The 22205-nt window shown below is 61.5% G+C and overlaps 4 protein-coding genes across 5 annotated transcripts; 1 reads left to right on the top strand and 3 right to left on the bottom strand.

Moving 5' to 3' along the window:
- Window positions 1-3509: 3509 nt before the first annotated feature.
- On the bottom strand, window positions 3510-5473 carry CAMK2N1 (calcium/calmodulin dependent protein kinase II inhibitor 1). Its single transcript, XM_035557395.1, has 2 exons — window positions 5314-5473; window positions 3510-4837 (listed from the first exon to the last, which is right to left on the bottom strand). The coding sequence occupies exons 1-2, from the start codon at window positions 5471-5473 to the stop codon at window positions 4767-4769; spliced, it is 231 nt and encodes a 76-aa protein (XP_035413288.1). The 3' UTR covers window positions 3510-4766.
- MUL1 (mitochondrial E3 ubiquitin protein ligase 1) lies at window positions 3510-13245 on the bottom strand. 2 transcript variants are annotated; one of them, XR_007709076.1, is made up of 5 exons: window positions 13086-13245; window positions 12843-12930; window positions 11807-11927; window positions 10055-11394; window positions 3510-4837 (listed from the first exon to the last, which is right to left on the bottom strand). XR_007709076.1 is itself a non-coding variant. In XM_035557719.2 (4 exons), the coding sequence occupies exons 1-4, from the start codon at window positions 13212-13214 to the stop codon at window positions 10662-10664; spliced, it is 1071 nt and encodes a 356-aa protein (XP_035413612.1). In that variant the 5' UTR covers window positions 13215-13245; the 3' UTR covers window positions 10051-10661. The 2 variants fall into 2 exon arrangements, 1 of the variants encoding a protein (XP_035413612.1); XM_035557719.2 differs by lacking the exon at window positions 3510-4837 and having other exon boundaries at window positions 10051-11394.
- A 2052-nt stretch (window positions 13246-15297) lies between these two features.
- On the bottom strand, window positions 15298-16200 carry FAM43B (family with sequence similarity 43 member B). Its single transcript, XM_035557648.1, has one exon. The coding sequence runs from the start codon at window positions 16198-16200 to the stop codon at window positions 15298-15300; it is 903 nt and encodes a 300-aa protein (XP_035413541.1).
- Window positions 16201-19305: 3105 nt separating this feature from the next.
- On the top strand, window positions 19306-21455 carry CDA (cytidine deaminase). The gene is made up of 4 exons (XM_035557549.2): window positions 19306-19568; window positions 19967-20078; window positions 20182-20239; window positions 20656-21455. Exons 1-4 carry the CDS (start codon window positions 19319-19321, stop codon window positions 20767-20769), a joined length of 534 nt encoding a protein of 177 aa, XP_035413442.2. The 5' UTR covers window positions 19306-19318; the 3' UTR covers window positions 20770-21455.
- The last annotated feature ends 750 nt before the right edge of the window (window positions 21456-22205 follow it).

Here is a 22205-nt window from a genome sequence, read left to right as displayed (position 1 = left end):
CTCGACGCCTTGAGCAACGTATGAACGAGGATGTCTGATGTTCTGCTTAGTCCTCGTTAGTGGAAGCAGCTCTTTGTAATAGGAACCTTAACCCCGGGCCGAAGGGAAATGGGGAGCCTGGGGAGGGAGGCAGCAGCGGGGCTCGGGGTTCTTGCAGGATGCTCCCCGTGCCCCAGAAAATCCCCAGTTCCCAAATCTGGGGTACGAAGCTGTCACTTCGATGCTGTGAGACGTTTCCCTGCCCCAGCCAACCCCACACGGTGCCGCAGGGATGTGCTCCACGGGACACTCAGGGATGGGGGCGTCTCTACCTGTCGTCCCCCCGCCAGAGCAGGGACCTCCGGCAGGAAAAAAAACCACCCCAACATCTTGGGTCCATGCTGTTCTCCTGGAGCAGAACACAAATCCTATGGGAACAGCCCCCCCAAAAAAACCACAACCTCTGAACGCCCTGGAACAGGGGGCAAAGGGGGGGCAGCACCCCCCCTCCCCCCCTCAGGGCACACTGTACCTGAAATCCCTTTGGTGTGGAGACACGGGGGGGGGAGACAGCCCTGCTGGCTGGTCGGGGCAGGAACACCGGCATGAGGAGGGGCCCAGTGCCGTCAGAACGACCGCTTTTGTGGCTTTTGTGTGTTTTTTTACCCACCAAAGGTCACCGAAACTGCCCAGTTTTGAGCAACCGTGGCTTTTCAGTGAGGAACCTCTGCCACCAGCCCTGCCCCCCCCCCCCCCCCACCGGCGTTTTACCGGGTTGGGATCCGAAACCACACGGGAGGCTCCCCTGGTTTTCACCTTTCCCTCTCGATTTTTTCCAGTTTTCCCCCAAATGGGGGAAATCTCCCCGTTCTTCCAAAGGGTGACATGCCCAGCAAACCCTGACCAGATCCCACTGTTCCCCCCCCCCCCCCCCCACCAGGCTCTTTTGGGGCGGGATGGGGCCGGCTCCGTCCCCTGCCTCGGATGCGCGGCTCTGGCGGCCGCGTCCCACACCTCGCTCCCCGTGTGAGGAATAAAGAAATGGCTTTTGCAGGGAACCGCTGCCCTACTTTGCCGTGCCCTATTTCTGGTGGGGGACGAGGATTTATTTCAGGCGGCACCGTGGATGCCCGTGCTTTTCTGCGGGGTTTTGCAAGCCGGGGCTTCGCTTGGGGCAGCGTGGCGAGAGTGCTCCACGGCAGCGCAGCTCCTTTCCTCGAGCACGGGGCTGAGAGGCTTTGTTTTGAGGTTAGAAATGGTTTTTCCCCCAAAATAAATAAATAAATAAGAGCGTGGCCTGCCTCGGTCCTGCACCAGCTGCTTTGGGAACGTGGAGCCCATAGGGGCATCGTGTGAGAAAACCCCGAGGACGAGGATGGAGCAGCCCTGCTGGTGTCCCAGGGAAACCCAAACCCAGCGCGTTCCCGGCGGGATCCCTGGCCTTTCCCAACAGGAGGTCTTGAATTCCTGCCCCAGATGCGAGGGGCGATGCTGCCCGAGGTTGCTGCAGTGGGGATTTGGAGCCTGCAGAGAACAGGGTGGCGTTGGGGGTGGCTGAACCTTCCCCCGCGTGCTGCGGTGTGAGGGACCCCGGCACCTTCCCCAGCCCCAAAACCCCCAGACCCCAAACCCACCGGGGCACGGGATGGAGGCGCACACCTGGCTGGGGGGCTGCCATCCTGCAGGCACTGCAGGGAGCTCAGCACCCCACCCCTCCAGGCCACTTTCCCCAGAGCTCTCCAGCAATTAATCCACAAACCCGCAAACCGCTCGCATTTCATCTTTTTCCTTAATTTTTTTTTTTCTTTCCCCTACCGAGAGCAGCCGGATGGACCCGGCTTTTATTTTGTGCGGTTTCCATGGGGATGCAGCACTGGAGCTGCTGCTCAGAGCCAGCTCAAGGAAGGGTCGTGTGTGTGCCCCCCCCCCCCCTTTAGCCCCGTGTCACCAGATCTGTCCTCGCCCCGCCAAGGTCACCGGGGCGCCCGCGGGCTGTGCGGGGCCATCTGCTAAATAATGCACGCCATAACCCCCGGCTTAAGCCTTAAATCCTCCTTCGGGGCAGCGTCTCCGCGTGGCCGGGGAGTCCCGGTGGGCTCCTGCCCGACAAAACCATGCTCTTCTCCTTTTTCCCCCATCCTCCCGGCTGCCTCCATCCCCCCCGGGGCCCCACCGCACGCTCCCGCCCCATTATTTATTGAGCACGGCGGCCGGCGCCGCGCATGAAAGATGCATGGGGAAGGTCGGGCTGTAATTTAGCAGGATTGCCTCTTCTTTCGGCTCCCCCCCTGCTTCAGGCTCCGGTTTTCTCTGCTTCGTCCCCCCCCCCGGCTCCTCCTGGGTGTTGGGGGATTTGGGTGCTGCAGGGATGGACGGAAAGGGGAGATGTGCCTGGCATTTCCCAGGGCCGCAGGTTGGGTTTTTCATGCGAAACGGAGGGTTTTCGGCGAATTGGAGCAGGTGCCGGTGGCTGCATCCATCCGTGGTTGGTTTTTCCTATGGTGCTGCAGCCACCAAAGCCGGGTGCAGCATGCTCTGCTTGCACCCAGACATCCCATGGGTGCTGCCGGGGGCAAAAACCTATTAACTTAGGGGAAAAAAACCCTCCTGTGTGCCCACCTCCTGTTCATCAGGGTCACCAGGATGGAAATCCCCATCGCCGAGGGCTGCCCGTCCTGCACGGCCACAGCCTCGGCTGAACCCACGGGGAAAGCACCACGAACAGGTTGAATTTTATTTTTTTTCAAGGGAATCTTTTAACCAAGCTTCCCAGCCGTCCTGTACCCGTTAGAAGCTGCATGGGGTAAAAAAATGAGAAATAAGCAGCCAAGCTGTCCTGCATGTTGGGGGGGGGGGGGTTGAGCACTGGTGGCGTAAGGCATGCCCAAAAAACCGCCCTGCCTCTGAACCCCCAAAATCACAAAAGCTGAGACCAAAACCCACCCCATGGAGCAATCATGGCACCCCTTTCGGGTACCTCCCGCCTCTGCAGGGCAGCACCAGCTCTGCCCAGCAGCAGGTTTTACTGTGGGATATTTATTCCTGCTAAGAACCCCCCATCCCCCTTTCCCCCAGCTCCACGTCCAGGGCTGCGCTGTAGCTTCTTGCGGAGCCTCCGCTTGAAAAAAACGCGCCTGGGGCCCGGGGATGCGCCTGCACCCTCGGGTTTTGGGGGGATTTCTGAAATCTGGGGCCTCCCCACCATGCTGCCCGAATTTTCTGAAGTTATCGGTGCCTGTGCCAGGGGAGGCTCTGCAGGTGCTGAGCTTCAGGGTGAGCTGCTGCGAGCAGCAGGGACGGAGCTGTTTTGGGGTTCCCCATGCCCCCCGTTGGCTGCTCAGGCAGCCTCACATGGAGTTTAACCCCAAATTCCTCCCCCGGAGGTGTTTTCCCATCAAACCAACGAAATAAATAACCCTGCCCCCAATAAATATTAATGGCAATCAATTATTCAGACGCGCTGGCCCCGGTCACGGCGCCGTGCCCGCCCCGGCCCCCGTCAAAGCACGGCAGCTCCGGCTCACTCGGCGTTTTGTCTCATTTTCCTTTTTATTGGTACATTGCAGAAATAGCCCTGTGTAGTGGAGGAGAAGTGCACCATACACGATATTTAAGAAAAGGAGGAAAGGAAACCTGGCTTGAGGTCTGTCATTCAGAGTCGCAAACAGAAAACAATAAAATAGGCCCTCGCACGAGAGGTGCTTGGTTTTTTTTTTTTTTCCTTTTTTTTTTTTTGCATGTCATGCAAAATAGTTAAAAAGAAAGACTAGAAAAGAGAAGTCAAAGAAACCCCACGAGAGACCGACAGAGGCGTAGGAGCCGAGCGAAGCCCCGGCGCTGCCCGCGAGAGCGCAAAGCCTGGGCATGAAACGCGGCTCTCCGGCACCCAGCGTTTGGCACTCTTGTGATGATTACATCCATCAGGTTAATTTGTGATCGAGTTTTTTCTTTTTTAATACAGTCTATTAAAGAGAGGAAACTGCCACAATATAAGAAAAAAAAAAATTACCCACACTACAGACTGCATGGTTGTTAAAAAGGCCGAGCATCCCCCCCGTACATATAAAATCTCCGTCTGCACAGAGCCGTTTGCTCACAGCAACCAAGAAGTGCAAGCTTTAAAAAATAAAACCACAATTCTCCCTCCAGTCCGTTCCTTTATAAAAGTTGTTTTGTTTTGCTTTTTTTCCCCCCCACGCATTCCATTGTGAACCTTAAAACGCGACCGAAATATAGATATCTATATATATTTTATATCATTTCCCAACATCGAAAGACACCAACGTAAAAAATAAAAATAAAATAAAACCAAAACGAAATCAAAGAACAGAACCAGTAGCATGGTACCTCCAAGTGCACGGATTCATTTTTGCAAGGTTAACTCGTGTAAACAAGGCGCCCGCTCGGCGCCACCCGAGGGTCCGAGCCCCGGCGCTGCGCTCGCCGTCCCCGGCGCAGAAACCCGCAGCGCCTCCGTCCCTCGCGAGCCTTTGTGGACGTGGCTGGGGGGGGGGGATTGTGGAGCGGGTTTTATTCTTTTTTTCCCCAATTATTATTTTCTTTTTTTTGTATGTAATTTTGCATCTCACGGGGATCCTGTGCTGTCCTGTCGCCTGCATCCCCTGCGCGGCGTGCTGGCGGTGACGGCGCTCCGAGCCCGGCGCGTTGGTTCTCCCGGTGCTTTTTTTTTTTTTTTTTTTAGTTAATTTTTGCCAAAAACCTGGGATATTGGAAACCGCCCCCCCCACACCCGGCCCCGGTTTTCACCGAATGTCCCCGGAGAGGTATTAAACACCGGGAGGGGCCTTTTCGGAGAGATTTTGCAGCACGTCATCGATTCTATCATCTTCGATAACCACTGGAAAGCAGGAAAAAAAAAATAAAGAAAGGGGAGAAAAAATGAAAGCAAAAGCGGGGTTGTGAATGCGGTGCGGCAGAGCCCGGCGGGGAGATGGCACCGGGCGGGGATGAGAGGGTGCCCGGGGTGGGGGGCACGGTTCTGGGGGGGGATGAGGAGGGTGCCCGGGGCAGGGGGAGCACCCCAGGGGCACGGTGCTGGGGAGGGGATGCGGAGGGTGCCCGGGGTGGGGGGCACGGTACTGGGGGGGGGATGCGGGGCACCCTTGGGATCCCCGGGGCGGGGGGGGGGGAGCATCCCCAGGGCGCGACCCCAGGATGTGTGCGCCGCACCCCTGGGGACACCGAGGGACCCACGGGGGGGGGGATGCGGGACACCCTTGGGATCCCCGGGGGTGCCAGATGCGGGGCGAGCATCCCCGGGGGGGTCCCCGGAGCAGGCTCCCGGCGCCCCCCCGCCCCGATTTCGGTACCCACCTCTCTTGCTGCGCCCGATCTGCCCCAGCTTGGGCGGCCTCTTGCCCTGCCCGGCCGCCAGGAGACCGTCGGGGCCGCGGAGGCGGACGGGGAAAGGCAGCTCCCCCCCCGCCGCGCCCCCCGCCAGCTGCCCCTCGCCGTAGGGCGGCCCCTCCGCCATGCCCGGGGAGGGGGGGGGGGGGCCCGGCGGCGGGAGGGGGGGGCCCGGTGGTGCCGCCTCCCCCCCCCGACAGCCTCCCGGGGCTCGGGGGGCCCGCGAGCCCCCCCGGGGCAGCGGCTCGGCGGAGCGGGGCGGCCGCCCCGTCACATCCCGGCCCGGCCCCGGCCCGGCTCTGGCGGCTCCGGCGGCTCCGCGGCGGCGGCACCGGCGGCGGCGGCGATAGAGGAGCGGGGGGCGGGGAGCGGGGCGGGGCGGGGAGCGGGGAGCGGCCCCCCCCCCGGGACCGGGACCGCCTCCCGGAGGGGTGGCCCCGGCAGGCTCGGGGATCCCCGGGGTGCCCCGAGGCGGGGGGAGAGCCCTAAGGGGCCGGGGGGCGAGGGGGTGACCCGCTAAGACCGTCGAGGTGGCCGGGGATGCCCTGTAACAATCTGTGGGGAGCCCGGAGCCGCCCCATAACCATCTATGGGGAGCCCGGAGATGCCCTGTAACAATCTATGGGGAGCCTGGAGCCGCCCTATAACAATCTACAGGGAAACCGGAGCCACCCTATAAGCATCTATGGGGAGCCCGGAGATGCCCTGTAACAATCTATGGGGAGCCTGGAGCCGCCCTATAACAATCTACAGGGAAACCAGAGCCACCCTATAAGCATCTATGGGGAGCCCGGAGATGCCCTGTAACAATCTATGGGGAGCCCGGAGCAGCCCTATAAGCATCTATGGGGAGCCTGGAGCTGCCCCATAACAATCTACAGGGAAACCGGAGCCACCCTATAACCATCTATGGGGAGCCCGGAGATGCCCTATAACAATCTATGGGGAGCCTGAAGCCGCCCTATAACCATCTACAGGGAAACCGGAGCCACCCTATAACAATCTATGGGGAGCCCGGAGCAGCCCCATAACCATCTATGGGGAGCCCGGAGATGCCCTGTAACAATCTATGGGGAGCCTGAAGCCACCCTATAACAATCTATGGGGAGCCCGGAGATGCCCTGTAACAATCTATGGGGAGCCTGGAGCCGCCCTATAACCATCTACAGGGAAACCGGAGCCGCCCCATAACCATCTATGGGGAGCCCGGAGATGCCCTGTAACAATCTATGGGGAGCCTGAAGCCACCCTATAACAATCTATAGGGAGCCCGGAGATGCCCTGTAACACTCTATGGGGAGCCCGAAGCCACCCTATAACAATCTACAGGGAAACCGGAGCCACCCTATAACAATCTATGGGGAGCCTGGAACCACCTTATAACCATCTATGGGGAGCCCGGAGATGCCCTATAACAATCTATGGGGAGCCTGAAGCCACCCTATAACAATCTACAGGGAAACCAGAGCCACCCTATAAGCATCTATGGGGAGCCCGGAGATGCCCTATAACAATCTATGGGGAGCCCGGAGATGCCCTATAAGCATCTATGGGGAGCCCGGAGATGCCCTATAACAATCTATGGGGAGCCCGGAGATGCCCTATAAGCATCTATGGGGAGCCCGGAGCCGCCCCATAACCATCTATGGGGAGCCCGGAGATGCCCTGTAACAATCTATGGGGAGCCTGGAGCCGCCCTATAACAATCTACAGGGAAACCGGAGCCGCCCCATAACCATCTATGGGGAGCCCGGAGATGCCCTGTAACAATCTATGGGGAGCCTGAAGCCACCCTATAACAATCTATAGGGAGCCCGGAGATGCCCTGTAACACTCTATGGGGAGCCCGAAGCCACCCTATAACAATCTACAGGGAAACCGGAGCCACCCTATAACAATCTATGGGGAGCCTGGAACCACCTTATAACCATCTATGGGGAGCCCGGAGATGCCCTATAACAATCTATGGGGAGCCTGAAGCCACCCTATAACAATCTACAGGGAAACCAGAGCCACCCTATAAGCATCTATGGGGAGCCCGGAGATGCCCTATAACAATCTATGGGGAGCCCGGAGATGCCCTATAAGCATCTATGGGGAGCCCGGAGATGCCCTATAACAATCTATGGGGAGCCCGGAGATGCCCTATAAGCATCTATGGGGAGCCCGGAGCCGCCCCATAACCATCTATGGGGAGCCCGGAGATGCCCTGTAACAATCTATGGGGAGCCTGGAGCCGCCCTATAACAATCTACAGGGAAACCGGAGCCGCCCCATAACCATCTATGGGGAGCCCGGAGATGCCCTGTAACAATCTATGGGGAGCCCGGAGATGCCCTATAACCATCTATGGGGAGCCCGGAGATGCCCTGTAACAGTCTATGGGGAGCCTGGAGCCGCCCTATAACAATCTACAGGGAAACCGGAGCCGCCCCATAACCATCTATGGGGAGCCCGGAGATGCCCTATAACCATCTATGGGGAGCCCGGAGATGCCCTGTAACAATCTATGGGGAGCCTGAAGCCGCCCTATAACCATCTACAGGGAAACCGGAGCCGCCCCATAACCATCTATGGGGAGCCCGGAGATGCCCTGTAACAATCTATGGGGAGCCCGGAGATGCCCTATAACCATCTATGGGGAGCCCGGAGATGCCCTATAACAATCTATGGGGAGCCTGGAACCACCCTATAACAATCTACAGGGAAACCAGAGCCACCCTATAACCATCTATGGGGAGCCCAGAGATGCCCTGTAACAATCTATGGGGAGCCTGGAGCCGCCCTATAACCATCTATAGGGAGCCCGGAGATGCCCTGTAACAGTCTATGGGGAGCCCGAAGCCACCCTATAACAATCTACAGGGAAACCGGAGCCACCCTATAACAATCTATGGGGAGCCTGGAACCACCTTATAACCATCTATGGGGAGCCCGGAGATGCCCTGTAACAATCTATGGGGAGCCTGGAACCACCCTATAACAATCTACAGGGAAACCAGAGCCACCCTATAAGCATCTATGGGGAGCCCGGAGATGCCCTGTAACAATCTATGGGGAGCCCGGAGCAGCCCTATAAGCATCTATGGGGAGCCTGGAGCTGCCCCATAACAATCTACAGGGAAACCGGAGCCACCCTATAACCATCTATGGGGAGCCTGGAGCTGCCCTATAGCAATCTATAGGGAGCCTGAAGCCACCCTACAACAATCTATAGGGAGCCCAAAGCCGCCCTATAACAGTCTGTGAACCTGGAGCCGCCCCATAACAATCTATGGGGAGCCCGAAGCCGCCCCACAACAATCTACAGGGAAACCGGAGCCGCCCCACAACAACCTGCGGGGAGCCCGGAGCTCCGCGCCACGTCCCCGTGCCACGTCCCCGTGCCAGCCCTCCGCAGGCGGCCGTGACATTTCCACCCGGCCTCCCCGACGGCCTCGCTGCAGGGGGGCGAGAATCGGCCGGGTTTTGTTCCTGGCAAAGCCCCCGGTGCGGGCGAGGGGCAAAGGGGGGGGGGGGGGGCGGTGGCGTGAGGGTTTGGGGGGGGTGGGAAGAGCACAGGACGCCGGCGTCCCCGCTGCATCCCCTACAAAGTCAGAGGGGTGGCAGCGGGGCCAAAAATCTCTATTCGCGCTAGGCTGGGGCACAGCGGGGCGTTTGGGGGGGGCAGGCGAAGGCCGGGGGAGCGGGGCTGGGGCTCGCTGCCCCCGTCCCCCCCCCCCCCGCGCTGCCTGCCCGGCTGGGTGCGCCCCGAGCCCCTCCGCTGGCAGCACCGTGTGCGAACGCCCCCGACACCCCCGAGCTGCCAGCTCCTTACGTAAGGGTGCGTCTCCGCCCGAGATACCGCGGGGAAGAAGCTCCAGAACAGGAGGCGAAAGGTAGCGGGGAGAGCGCTGCCCCCCCCCACACACACACCCCCCCCACACCCCCTCCCCACCCGAGGCTTATTTTTAGGCTCCCCGTGTCCCGCGGGGGTGACGTCCCCGTGGTCCCCCGGCAGGACAGGGCTGTTTGGGGTTTTTTTTGTGGGTTTTTTTTTTTTGGGGGGGGGGGCGCTGCCGCTCCCCGCGCGGGGAAAGGGGGAGCTGGGTGGGAAGAGGCTCCTCGGTGGCCACGGGAAAGACCCCTGACCCCGCAGCAAAGCGGGCTTCCGGCGCTCGTCGTGCCCAGGTGAGGTGGTTTTAGGGCAGGGGCAGCAGCGTGCGAGGGGCGAGGAGGGGGCAGGAGGGAGCCAGCCCCGCGGGTGCTGCTGCTTCTGCTTTTTCCCGGCCTCCCCCTGCCGCAGCAGAAAGGCGCTGCCACCCACAGCCCGCCCGGACGCGGCCCTTCCCGGCGCTGGGGTCCCGCTCTGCTTTTAGGGCTGCCGGAGAGGGGGGTTGGGTTTTTTGGGGGGGGGGTTTCCTCCTGGCAGAACCGGGCCAAAGCGCGCCGGCTGCGGGGCGTTCCAGCCGGTTAACGCCCGACAAACCCCCGCCCGCCGCTCACAAATTCTCCCGGCAGCTGGCAGAAAGGCGTTCCTCTTGGAACGTGCCCGAGAGCGGGGTGCAGGCAGGCCGGAACCAGAGGGCAAAGTACCGCGGCCGCTCCTCGGCCGTCGCTGCACGCCCCGAGCCCCCGGGGGGGGGTTCCCCTCATCCTCCCGGGGTGGGGAGAGCCGGAGGCGGCGCTGTCAGGGCCCCAGGGAGGTAATGAGCCGAGCCAAACCCACCTCTCAGCCACTTTTATTATTTTACAGCCCGTTCCAGCTCCCAGCTCGAGCCTGGCGGCGGAAACCGCGCTGTCACTTCCTCGTTCTCCTGTCCTGGCGCGGTGAGGAACCAACGGCCCCCCGCCACGCGCGGCAGGAGGCCTCGGGGCAGCCGAGGGAAACGCCGCACCCCTCTCGCCCCAAAAACATCAGCGTTCACGCAAAACCCCGCAGAAGCTCCGCAGGAGACCGTCCTGCCCAGGGGGCGGAGGAGCTGCTGCTAGGTGGCAGTGCCGCCCGCGTGCCGCAGCCTCCCAGCAGCCCTCTCGCAGCTTTTTGTCACCAAGTTTTCCCACCGCGGGTATCTCGGCAGCGAGCTGGCCTTCGGCCTCCACGCAAACCTCCCTCCGCACCCAGCCGAGGCGCCCCGCTCTGCGCCAGCCCCCTCCCCTCCCCCAGCATTTTCGATTCCCTTCCCAGCAAAACAAAACCAGAAAACCACAAAAAACAAACACGCACAAACCACCTGCCCAAGCAGCGAGACGTGCCAGCCGAAGCAGGAGCGGCGAGAAACCCCCCGCTAGGGAGGGAGCTTTAACGCCCCAAAGCCCCCCCCGGGCGCGGGGGCTCAGCTGTTGTAGAGGGGAACCACCCTGGCGATGGGCTGCCTGCAGACGGGGCACGCCTTGGGGTCCCGCAGGGCGCGGTAGCACTCGCTGCAGGAGCAGACGTGGCCGCACTCCAGGAAGACGCAGGCCTTGGCGTTGCTCAGGCAGATCACGCAGGCGTTTCTCGGCCCCTCCGCGCCCTCCGCGCCGGCTTGGCGCGTCAGCCGCTGCTCCTGGGCTTGCCTGAACTCCTCCTGCAGCTGCTTGAGGCGCTGCCTCTCGCGGCGGTGCCGGTACTGCTTCCGCAGGAGGAAGAAGAGGACGGCGCAGGTGGCGAAGCCGGAGAGGACGGCGAGGACCTTCCAGAGCCTGACGCTCGCCTGCTGCTTCTGCAGCAAGGCGTCGAAGTCCGCGCTGCTCAGGTAGTACCGCAGGCCCTGCTTGGGCGGCTGCAGCCTGATGGTGTTGCTGTCCAGCACCAGCTCCCCCACGCCCGTCAGCACCGTCCCCACCTTCAGCATCTGCTCCGTCTCCTGGATGCCCTTGGGGCGCTCGCCGCTGATGTAGTGGCCGAGGACGTCGGTGAAGGACTGCACCGAGGGGTGGAACTTCTCGTACACCGTCTCCAGGCTGAGCTCGGCGGCTTCCAGCGGCTTCATCACCCTCACGGCGACGCCGGCGCCGTCCCCCGCAGGGGCCAGGTCGAAGGGGGCCGCGTTGGTCCGCTGGTGGATCACCTTCTCGTAGTCGTTCCTGGGGGACGGAGCGAGCGTCGGCGCTTGCCCAGGCGCCGGAGCAGCGGGGGAAACGCGCCGCCGTTGGGCTGGCAGCGCCGACAGCCGCGCTGTCAGCAGCACGGAGCGAGGGCTGTCACGCCGCAGGGTGCCCGCACCCCGGGGTGTCGCCCTCCTCCCTTCCCTCAGCGCTTCCAGCATCGCGGAGAAGGCGCTCGGGGACAGCTAAACCCCCTTAACCCCCCCCCCCCCCCCCAAACCCCGGTCACCCCTGCAGCTGCGACAAGCCGCGGCGCAGCGAGCATTATCCGACGAGCTGAGGCCGCTCGGGCGCGGGGAAACCGTGGCCGGCTCCGCGACGTAGGCCAGCGGACGCGGTCCCCATGGGGGGGGGGGAGGGGGGGCCTCTCCTGGGGGCGCGGGAGACGTACCAGAGGTGGGTGGTTCGGTTCCACACCATCTTGTGCTCCTGCAGCGTCAGCCTCTGCACCACGCCCTTGCAGTCCTCCACGAACTGGCTGCTCAGGGTGTCCTTCACGGAGCGCACCACGCCTGCAACACAGCCGGCGCTCACGGGGGGGCCGTCCTCGCACACCGGGGTGGGGGGGGGGGTTTGGGGGGGGGATACGGGCACCGAGGGGGGCCGGGGCGCCAAACCCTCCGGCCGCGAGGCGGTGCATGACAGCCACGGGGTTGGGGTTTTCAGGAAAAAAAAAAAAAAAAAAAAGAGGGGTTTTTGGTGAAACGCGTGGGCTGGGGAGGGGTAACGGGAGAGGGGGGGGGTCGTCCTCATACAGGGGGGGTGCACAAACACCGAGGGGGGGCAGGGCACCAAGCCCTCACGCTGCGAGGCACCGCCTGACGGCCACGAGGTGCGCGTAGGGTTGGCATTATTAGGAAAAAAGGTGGTTTTTTGGTGAAATGCATGGGGTGGGTCGTCCTCGTACAGGGAGGGGGGCACGGACACCAAGGGGGGGCAGGGCACCAAGCGCTCGCACTGCAAGGCACCACCTGACAGCCGCAGGGTTGGGATTTTTCGGCAAAAAGGGGGGGTTTTTGGTGAAACGCGTGGGCTGGGAAGGGGTAACGGGGTGTGGGGGGGGTGGTCCCCACACACGGGGGGTGCGCAGACACCAAGGGGGGCTGGAACACCAAGCCCTCACACTGTGAGGCACCGCCTGACAGCCGCGAGGTGTGTGAAGGGTTGGGATTTTTAGAAAAAAAAGGGGATTTTGGTGAAACTCATGGGCTGGGGGGGGGATAACGGGGGGGGGGGGGGGGGGCACGGACACCGAGGAGGGTTGGGGCACCAAGCCCTCATGCCGCGAGGCACCGCCTGACAGCCACGAGGTGTGTATAGCGCTGGGGTTTTTAGGAAAAAAGGTTTTTTTTGGTGAAACACACGGGCTGAAGGGGGTGGTGGGGGGGGGGGGGGTCAGCAGCCCCCCTCCCCAGCCCCTCTCCTACCTTCGATGACCGCATAGGGCACGCAGCGCCCCGGCGCCTCCAGCAGCACGGCCCGCAGCTCCCCGTCCAGCCGCAGCCTCCTGGCGCCCTGCGGGACGGGAGGAAGAGGAGGAGGAGGAGGAGAAGAAGAAGGCGGCGGCGGGGGCCGAGCGGCGGCGGAGGAGCTAGGCCGCGGCCTAGGCCCGGGCCCGGCGTTCGGGGCTCGGGGCTTCGCGTTCGGCCCCGGGGGCTCCCGGCACGCACCTGGAGGCCGCGGGCCAGCCGGGCCTTGCGGCGGTACGCGGAGCACAGCAGCGCCGTGAGGGCGGCGCTGGCCGCCAGCAGCGCGGCCTGCAGGGCCGAGGGCCGCCCGCCGCCTCCGCCGCCCTCCATGGCCGCCGTCACCACGGCAACCGGCGCGGCGCGGCCCGATGGCGTCACGCGGCCTGGACGCTCTAGGAAGCGACCATAGAGCGCGCGGTCCTCCGACGGGGAGAGGGGAGGGGGCGCGGTCCTCCAGCGGGGGGGGGGGACCCCAGTACTGAGCCCCTTTTTTTGTTTGTTTGGTTTGGTTTGGGTTTTGATTTTTTTTTTTTTTTTTTTAGGAGAGGATTAGCCCCAATCTCAGCCTCGCCCCCGCAGGGTTTTGGAGGGGGATAAGCCCAAATCCCAGCCCCACTGCACTTTTGGTGGGAAGATTAGCCCAAATCCAAGCCTCCCACCCCCAGATTTTTGGGATTTGGGGATTTTTGAGGCTAAATCCCAGCCTCACAGGGCTTTTGGGGACGATTAGCCCAAAACCCAGACCCACAGCACTTTTCTGGGAGGGAGATAATAGCCCAAATCCCAGCCCCACTGCACTTTTTGGGGGAAGATTAGCCCAAATACAAGCATCTCACCCTCAGAATTTTGGGATTTTTGAGGCTAAATCCCAGCCTCACAGGGCTTTTGGGGGGATTAGGCCAAATCCCAGACCCACTGCGCTTTTCTGGGGGGAAGATTAGCCCAAATTCAAGCCTCCCACCCCCAGAATTTGGGGATTTTTGAGGCTAAATCCCAGCCTCACAGGACTTTTTGGGGGGATTAGCCCAAATCACAGCCGCACCGCACTTTTTTGGGGGGATTAGCCCAAATCCCAGCCCCACTGCACTTTTTTTGGCGGGGGAGAATTAGCCCAAATGGCAGTCCCACAGCGCTTTTTTTGGGTGGGGATGAGGCCAAATCCCAGCCATACAGCACTGTTTTGGGGGAGGATTATTCTAAATCCCAGCCTCATGGGGTTTTCGGGGGGGATTAGCCCAAATTCCACCCTCATAGCACTTTTTTGGGGGGGTGGGGTTAGCCCAAATCCCATCCTCACAGTACTTGGGGGGGGGCTTAGCCTAAATCCCAGCCTCACAGGGTTTTTGGGGGGGAATTAGCCAAAATCACAGACTCACTGAATTTATTGGATAGGGATTAATCCAAACCCCAGTCCCATAGCCCTTTTTTAGGGGGGTTAACTGAAATCCCAGCCCCACGATGCTTTTTTTGAGGGGGGGGATTAATCCAAACCTCAGCCCCACAAGCCCTTTGAGTGGGGCAGCCCAAATCCGCCAGGATTTTGGAGGGGGACAGCCTCACCTCAGCCCCACATTGCTTTATTTTTGGTAGGGATTAGCCCAAATCCAAACCCCACAAGACCCTGTGGAGGGGGCAGCCAAATGCCAGGCCCTCCAAAGATTGGGAGGGACCAGGCGAAAACCTCTTTTCCCCCAGGTGTTGGTTTTTTTTTTGGGGGGGGAACCTGCCCCAACCCCATCCCCACAGTGTGGGGCAACAGCCCCCCATAGTTCCCCCCACAGCGCAGCCCCCAGACCCATTTCCCCACATCCCTGCACCCTCCCACCCTCACTGCTGCTCCTGCCAGGGTGGGGGGAGCAGTAACTGAGTGAAAAACAATAATTTGGGGTAAAAACCACCATATTTAGGGCCTCGGGGCTGCGCAGGGCCCCATATTTAAAGCCCCGAGTTGCCATGGCTACACAGAGCATCGCGCACAGGAAAAGCGCCCAGGACCCCACAGCCCCCCCGCCTCCCCCTGGAGTGGAAATTTTACCCTGGGAAAGGTAAAAAAAAAAAAAAAAAAAAAACGTAAAAATGGGTTAAATCCAAATAAACCCCAACAAACCGTCCCGGCTGGGCGCTGCGCTTTTAACTCTTCCTGCCCCGTTCCCCAGGCTGGCGAGAGACAAGGCGCCGTCACACGCAGAAAACGCGCTTTATTTCCACTTTATTTCGGCCTCCACGGGTCAGAGGGGGGGGTCCTGGGGTGGCAGCCCCCCCCCCCCCCCCTTTTTCCCAGTGCCATGTTTGCCAGCAAACCCTCTCGTCCAGTGTCCCCGAGGCCCCTTTGGGGCCCTCTCAACGTCCACCAAATGGCGGTGCCGATGGGCTCCTTGTCCTGGAGGGGGGGGGGGGTTCGGGGGGGCTTTGCTCAGCACAAGGGGGGGCGAGGGCCACGCAGGCTGCACCCCCGCATCTCCCTGGCCAGCCGCAGCACGGCGGCTCGCTCGCCGAGGCCTCCGTCGCCCCTCGGCCCGCAGCCGGTGCCCATGGCTTCCTCCTCGTCCTCCTCCAAGATGGAGCTGAGGCGCGGGGCGCAGCGGGCCCGCTCGGCCGGCGGGCGGTAGGGGCACTTGGCGTTGAGCAGCTTGCGCAGGGGCACCAGGGGGACGATGGCTTCGCCCAGGAGCTGCTGCTGGACGTGGCGGACGTCGTTCTGCCTCTTGAGCCGCTTGAACTCGTTGAAGGCGGAGGCGGAGGTCTGGAAGAGGAGCAGGGCCATGGCGCGCGCCGTGGCGGCTTTGGGGACGAGGACGGCGTGGCAGCGCAGCACCACCGCCTTGTTCTTCACCTGGTGCCGGTAGACCCACGCGAACACCTTGGGGTGCCGCCGGTCGGCCGCGCAGTAGGTGATGCGGTGCAGCAGGTACGCGTGGCCCGGCCGGCGGGCCCCCTTCTCGCCGGGCGCCATGCGGATGCCGTGGGGCCCCAGCGTCAGCTTCATCTTGGCCCCCCCGGCCCCGGCTTCGCTCTTGGCCCAGATCTTGCCCACCGCCTCCTCCGTGCAGCCCTCGCCCTTGGCGTGCAGCGTGACGGCGTTGCCCAGGTACCGCACCGTGTACGTCGGGTCCTCCTTGTTCAGCTCCACTTTCTGCCGCCGGCCGCCGAAAACGCTGCCCAGGCGCTCCAGCGGGCACTCGGGCAGCAGGTCCGGGCAGGAGCGCAAGAAGCTGGCCAGCAGCGAGGCGTAGCCCAGCCCGGGGCCCAGGCTCTTCCCTTTGCACTTACGTTCATTTTCCACCAGCACGAACTTGCTCCGGCGCCAGGGCAGCATCCCCACCGCTCCCCCACCGTCGCCTCCGGCTGCTAATCGCCTCGCCGGCAAACGGAGGGGCCCCCAGCCCCGGCAGGTTGGCTCGGGGGTGTCCCCCCCCAACACCGGGTGCCCCTTTTTTCCCCCAGCGGGATCCCTCGGAGGAGGACGAGGAGCCGGGAGCGAGCAGGCGCTGCGAGAGAGCGGAGAGCGGTGGCTGCAGGGACGCAGCTCTCCGTGGGCTGCTCCACCTCCCCGCGACGCCGCATCGCGCGGGGAGAGCCGCGGCGCGCACCCCCTGCCAAAACCGTGGAGAGGCAGGGGGAAAAAAAATATGGAGATTTCTCTTAGAGATCGACAAAAATAAGGACGAAACGCAGCCCACCCCCCAGCTCGAGACAGACCCCGAGCCGTGCCGGCTGCAGCCACGCAGGGATGCCCCCCACGGGGGGGGGGAAATGGAGGCAGAAGCCCTGGGAATGATTTTGAGGAGCTTTGGGCACGGCTCCTGAGCCCGTCACAGGGAAAAAGTGTGTTTTTTTTGTTGTCTTTTTTTTTTTAAAACAAATCTGGATGTGTAGAGAGGAGTGGGTGCTGGATGAAGGCGGTGGTGCGGGGGACACGGCCACCCCCGGGTGACACGGCCACGCAGCGCCGCGGTCGCAGCAGGGCAGTTTGCAGGAAGCATGTAGGCATTTTTTGCCTGCACCCCCCCTTTTTTTCTCCCCCATTTTTTCCCGGAAAGCCAGCCCAGCCTCATTGCTGCCGCTCCTGGGTCGAGATTTGGGCTTTCCACCTGTTGCTCTTCCTTCCAGCGGAGGCCTGGGGAAAACTTCTGTCTGTGGGGTGGCGAAAAGGGGGGGGTCGGGGGAGGCGTTTTGGGGATGTTTTGTCTTTGCAGTAGGGTTTGAGGGGTTTGGGGATTCAGCTCTCACACTTTGTGCTGTGCCTTCTGTCCGATTTTGACCCCGTGGGGCTCCTGGTGGGGGTGCAGTGGGGAGAACCCCAGGGCTGGGGGACCCCCCAAAGCCCTCTGCCCACCTTGGGAGCAAAAACGGGGAGGAAAAGGGGGAAAACAGCAGCATGCACCTCCCTTTTTTGCCCACTTCCACCGCCCAGGGAAGCCATTTCCCAGCAGCTTTGCAGCTTTCCTGCGGTGTGAGAGGAAAGCAGCCTTAAAATAGCTGCCTCGCAGGCAGTGCCAGCCCCGTGGCCGTGGAAGCCCGGAGGTTTTGCAGCCAAAATAATAAAAAATGCATGACTTTGTGTCATTTTTTAAATTTTTTTTGTTTCAGAAGCCAGGGCTGCAGGTCAGTGCGTGCACTTCACTCCCAGCGTAAGGGTGCTGTTGAGGACAGGCTAATTAGCAATCTGGTAAAATAAATAAGAATATATAATCCTATATTATTTAGGAAGCAGGTTTCCCCTCCCTGTGCTGCTCCCACGCTGCCTCCGCAAGCTGGTGTTGGTTCGCCTTTGATCTGGGGAATTTTTGATTTTGGGGGACCCCAGTGCCCCCCCCCACCGCATAATGGGGCGAGTGCCTCGGGGCCAAGCCGTGGAGCAGAGGAGGAACCAAGCGTCTGGCTGCTCAGCGCCTCGACCGACCGGCTCTGCGAATAGCCGAGTGCCATCATTAGGCTTCAGAGTGAACAAGCGCCGCGGCGCAGCCCACGGAAGGGGGGGTTTCTGATTTTCCCCATGTCCGGGGGAATCGGGCATGGGAAGCAGGGCTCGGCCACTCGTGGGGACGAGACCCCCTCAGGACCACCGGAAAAGGGGGAAAAATTCGGGTCTTATCGGCAGGAGGCAGCGGGGAGGCTCTGCGGCAGCGGGGCCGGGAGCGCCAGGGAGGCAGACAGGCGGAGGAGATGAAAGCATCTATTTTAAGCCTGCCTTTGGCTGGCGGCCTGGAACACGCCGCCTTGGCGTTTTCTCCCCCAAATCTCCCTTTTTTGCACAGCTCGGGCAGAGGGAAGGAGGCGACGTCCTCGGTGCCTCTCGAGGGGACCCAGCTGCGCTGGGTTTGTTTGTGTTTGGTTGTCTTTTTGTTTTTTTCCCCCCCATGGATGTCCAAATCACGATGTTTTCAGCTTGTTGCGTGCGTAACTCCGGGTTAAAAGATGTGTTCGGCAGGCTTGGGGATTTTTGCTTCCTGGGAGGGACATCAGGCTCACACATCCATTTTTTGGTCTCCTTCCCACCGCCACAATCTCCCGCTGACAGCTTTGCGGAAGGATGGGCGACCCTCACACGAGCCCCCGCAGTGCTTTGAACGGCAAATGTTGCAATTAGGCGTTGCTCCTCTTGGGGAGAAAGAGCTAAAAAGCCCCTTTTTGGCTTTAGAGACGAGAGATGGGTCAGGAACGCGGGGGGTTTCTTAGCTTGGGTTTCCTTGCAGCTCACGATGCTCCTGCCGCCCTCTGCTCCGATCTTGTTTTTTTTCTCCTGCATCAGAACCTGCAGGGAATTTGAGCACTGTGTTTCAGCCTGGCAAAACAAGTCAGAAACGCTAAATAAGGCCAAAATGCCCCCCAAATCCAGCAAACTGAACCCTCCCCTCCCCCCGCCATAAATCGGCAGGAGCCCTGACGCCCACCCTCGGAGGTGGAAAACCGGGAATTTGACTCCTCCAGTATGGGAAAAAAATGAGATATCTGTAATTAAAGAGCAATTTGCTCATGGCCCCCCCACAGCAGGGTCGGGGCTTATTCCCGTGAAAGCTCTGGTATAAGGGTGGTCCCGGCACCCGGCTGCAAATTTGGGTTTGGGGATCCCAAAGGATGCCACAAGGGCACTCTGACGAGCCACTCGATGGCACTTGTGCCCTTTCCTTCTGCACGTCAGGTGTTAATTAAAAGACGGGGAAAATGGGGGGCACAAGGGGGGGGACGGACATGACGTTTCCATTTGCAGCCAATTTTTTCTTTCTTTACACCGCAGGAGAGCTTCGCAGGACGTCCCCCGTGGGCTCCCGTGACCGGATTCCTGCCGGGGAGGAAGGAAAAGAAGGCGGCGGTGGGAAATTGCTCGGCGGGAAGAAGGTAAAAAAAAAAAAAAAAAACACATAGAAAAAGAGGCAGAAATGAGAAAACGGGCAGAGAGAGGGCTGCGGGCCCCCAGTGCCTCGGGAGCGGGGATGCTGCGGGGCGCGGGCCGGGCGCGTGCGGGGCGTTATCCCGTCGGGGCAGGGCAGCCCGTGCCGCCTCCCGGGAAACCTTTAACCAGGGCGTGCGGCGCAGGCATGGAGGGCAGCGTGCGGCCCCAGGGCGAGCGCCTGCAGCTGCTGCTGCGCCGCTGCCGGGAGGCCAAGGCCTGCGCCTACTGCCCCTACAGCCGCTTCCCCGTGGGCGCCGCGCTGCTCACCGCCGGCGGGGAGATCTTTTCCGGTAAGGCACCGCCGCACGGCGCTCCTTTCGGTTGGGTTTTTGGGGTTGGGTTGGGGTTTGGGGTGCCCCGTCTCTTTCCCGTCCCGGTGGTGGGCGTCGTTCCACGTCCCGGCAGGTGGAAGAGGTGAAGAGTGTGGTGGATGGGGGAAAAAAAAGGGAAACATAAAGGAAGGGGAATGAGGAATGCGTTGGCTGGAGGCCAGGACGGGGCGGGACGCATGGAAAGGCAGGGAAATGGCACATTTTTGTGTGCCCCCACCTTTAAAATAAAATAAAAAAAATGAATCTCGAGGGGGTGTCCCCGAGCTGGGGAGGTGTCCCTGAGCCGAGGGGGTGTCCCCGAGCCGTGGGGGTGTCCCCGACCCATGGGGGTGAGCGGTGCTGGTGCTTCCCCGCAGGGTGCAACGTGGAGAATGCCTGCTACAGCCTGGGGGTGTGCGCTGAGCGCACGGCCATCCAGAAAGCCATCTCGGAGGGGCACACTCGCTTCAGGGCCATGGCCATCGCCAGGTGAGGCTGTGCTGGGCCGTGGTGAGGGGCGAGCAGCAGCCCCACGCTTCCCCCCCCCGCCCCATGTCATCCGTGAGCCCTGTGCCCATTCTTTTCCCGGCAGCGACATGGGGACCGACTTCATCGTGCCCTGCGGTGCCTGCCGACAGGTGATGAGAGAGGTGAGTGTGCCACCGCCGTGCGGGGACCCCACAGGTCCTGTGTCCCCCCCCCAATACCACCTGGGGCTGTAAGCGGGGGGCACAGCTGCCCTGGCCCCACCGAACCCAAAAACGGGGCTTTTCCTACAAAAGCAGAGTCCCCATCCCACTCTCAGCTCCCCACGGGTGGTTGGCGTTGAACGGGTTTTTGGGGCACCAGCCTTGGGGCGTGGGGGTGAAAGGCAGGCTCTGAGCCCCAAACACCCCCCTGGGGCTGGGGGGGGATGCGGAGAAGCTGCCCCAAAACAGACACGGGTGCGGTTGGGGGCACTGCCCCCTGACCCAGCTGCAGGAGGATTATTGGGGCCACTCGAGCACATCCCCCGGGGGGGTGCAGCTTTGGCATCAGGCACCTCTCTCCCCCCCTCCTCCCGCAGTTCGGCAAGGACTGGGACGTCTACCTGACCAAACCCGACGGCACCTACATCGTCAAGACGCTGGACGAGCTCCTGCCCCTCTCCTTTGGCCCCGAGGACCTGAAGAAGGCGTGAGCCTGCGTTTTTCCCTTCCAGCACCAAGGGAAGGGGGGACGGGGCAGGTTGCTCCCCAGTTTTCCCGGCACGCATGTGGGTCCCCTGGGACGACGTGATGCAAAATGCTTTCCTGGTGTTACGTCCGAAGCTCTTCTGTTGCTCCCTCTTGATTCAGTGCTGATTTGCGGGCCGGGTGCAGGCCCCGCCTTGCCCTGGGGTGCACAGAAAGGCCAAATCAAATGGTAGAAACTCCCTGCTTTTTTTGGAAAAAAAAAACCTCACGCCTGTGCACACCGAGCTCTGCCCGGGCACCGCTCCGGCCTCGGGAGCAGCTCCACAAAAAGGAAGAGGATTTGGTGCACGGCTCAAGCTTGGGGCCATTGGGCTGATGGAAATCATTTGGATCCATCAGGCATACGAAGCCAGAAGGGTGCAAAACCGGGGACAAAATGCAGCAATTTCAGCTCTAAATAAGAACAGGAAGCAAAAAGCTGCTGCCGGTCCCCAAGGTCAGCAACACGCCGTTCGGCGCAGGGGCAGCTCTGACAGTGCGATGAGTTGTCACCGGTGTCACCGCCCTAAGCCTCTCCTCCTGCCTGCTTCTCTCCAGCATGTTTGTGCTTGCTTTTCTTCTCTTAGTGGTGACAAAGAAGGAGTTCTGGGGGAGCCCGCTGATCAATTATGCAATTAAATTATGCAGAATGAAAAAAAAAAGTGTGTTACTTTAAGGAGCCGGGCTGTGCTCTGTGCACCAGTGCCCTATGCCCTGCGTGCCGATGCACAGGGCGCCGATGCACCGCGCACTTTGCACTGTTCACTGTGCGCTGCACACCGAGCACCAGCACACTGTGCACCAGCACACTGTGCACCAGCACACCGAGCACCAGCACGTTGTGCACCCATGCACTGTGCACCATTGTGCTGGGTCCGGCTGGGATGCAGTTCACTTTCCCTGCAGCAGCCCGTGCAGTGCTGTGCTCTGCACCTGTAGCTAGAGCAGCACTGGTGGCACGCCAGCGTTGTGTCTGCTGCTGAGCGGTGCTGGCACAGCACCAGGACGCCCTCCAAGCCTCCCAGAGCCAGCAGGCTGTGGGTGGGCAAGTGATGGGGAGGGGACATCAGTAGGGCAGCTGACCTAAACCGACCACAGCTGTACAGCAGGCAGTGCAGCAACGCACCGACCACGCTGCACCAACGAGACATGCATCTATGCACCAACACACCATGCAGCAATGCACTGCGCACCAAAATGCACCAACATGCCGTGCAGCAATGCACCATGCACCAATGCACCGTGCACCAATGCACCGCGCACCAACGCGATGTGCACTAATGCACCGTGCAGTAACACACCGTGCGGCAACATGCTGTGCACTAATGCACAGCGCTCCAACGCTCCACGCACTAAAGCACTGGGCACTACCGCCCTGTGCATTAATGCTCTGTGCACTAGT

This window comes from Cygnus atratus, chromosome 21 (genome assembly GCF_013377495.2).
Source record: "Cygnus atratus isolate AKBS03 ecotype Queensland, Australia chromosome 21, CAtr_DNAZoo_HiC_assembly, whole genome shotgun sequence".
Classification (NCBI taxonomy): domain Eukaryota; kingdom Metazoa; phylum Chordata; class Aves; order Anseriformes; family Anatidae; genus Cygnus; species Cygnus atratus.
This window is presented reverse-complemented; position numbering and strand designations above follow the sequence as displayed.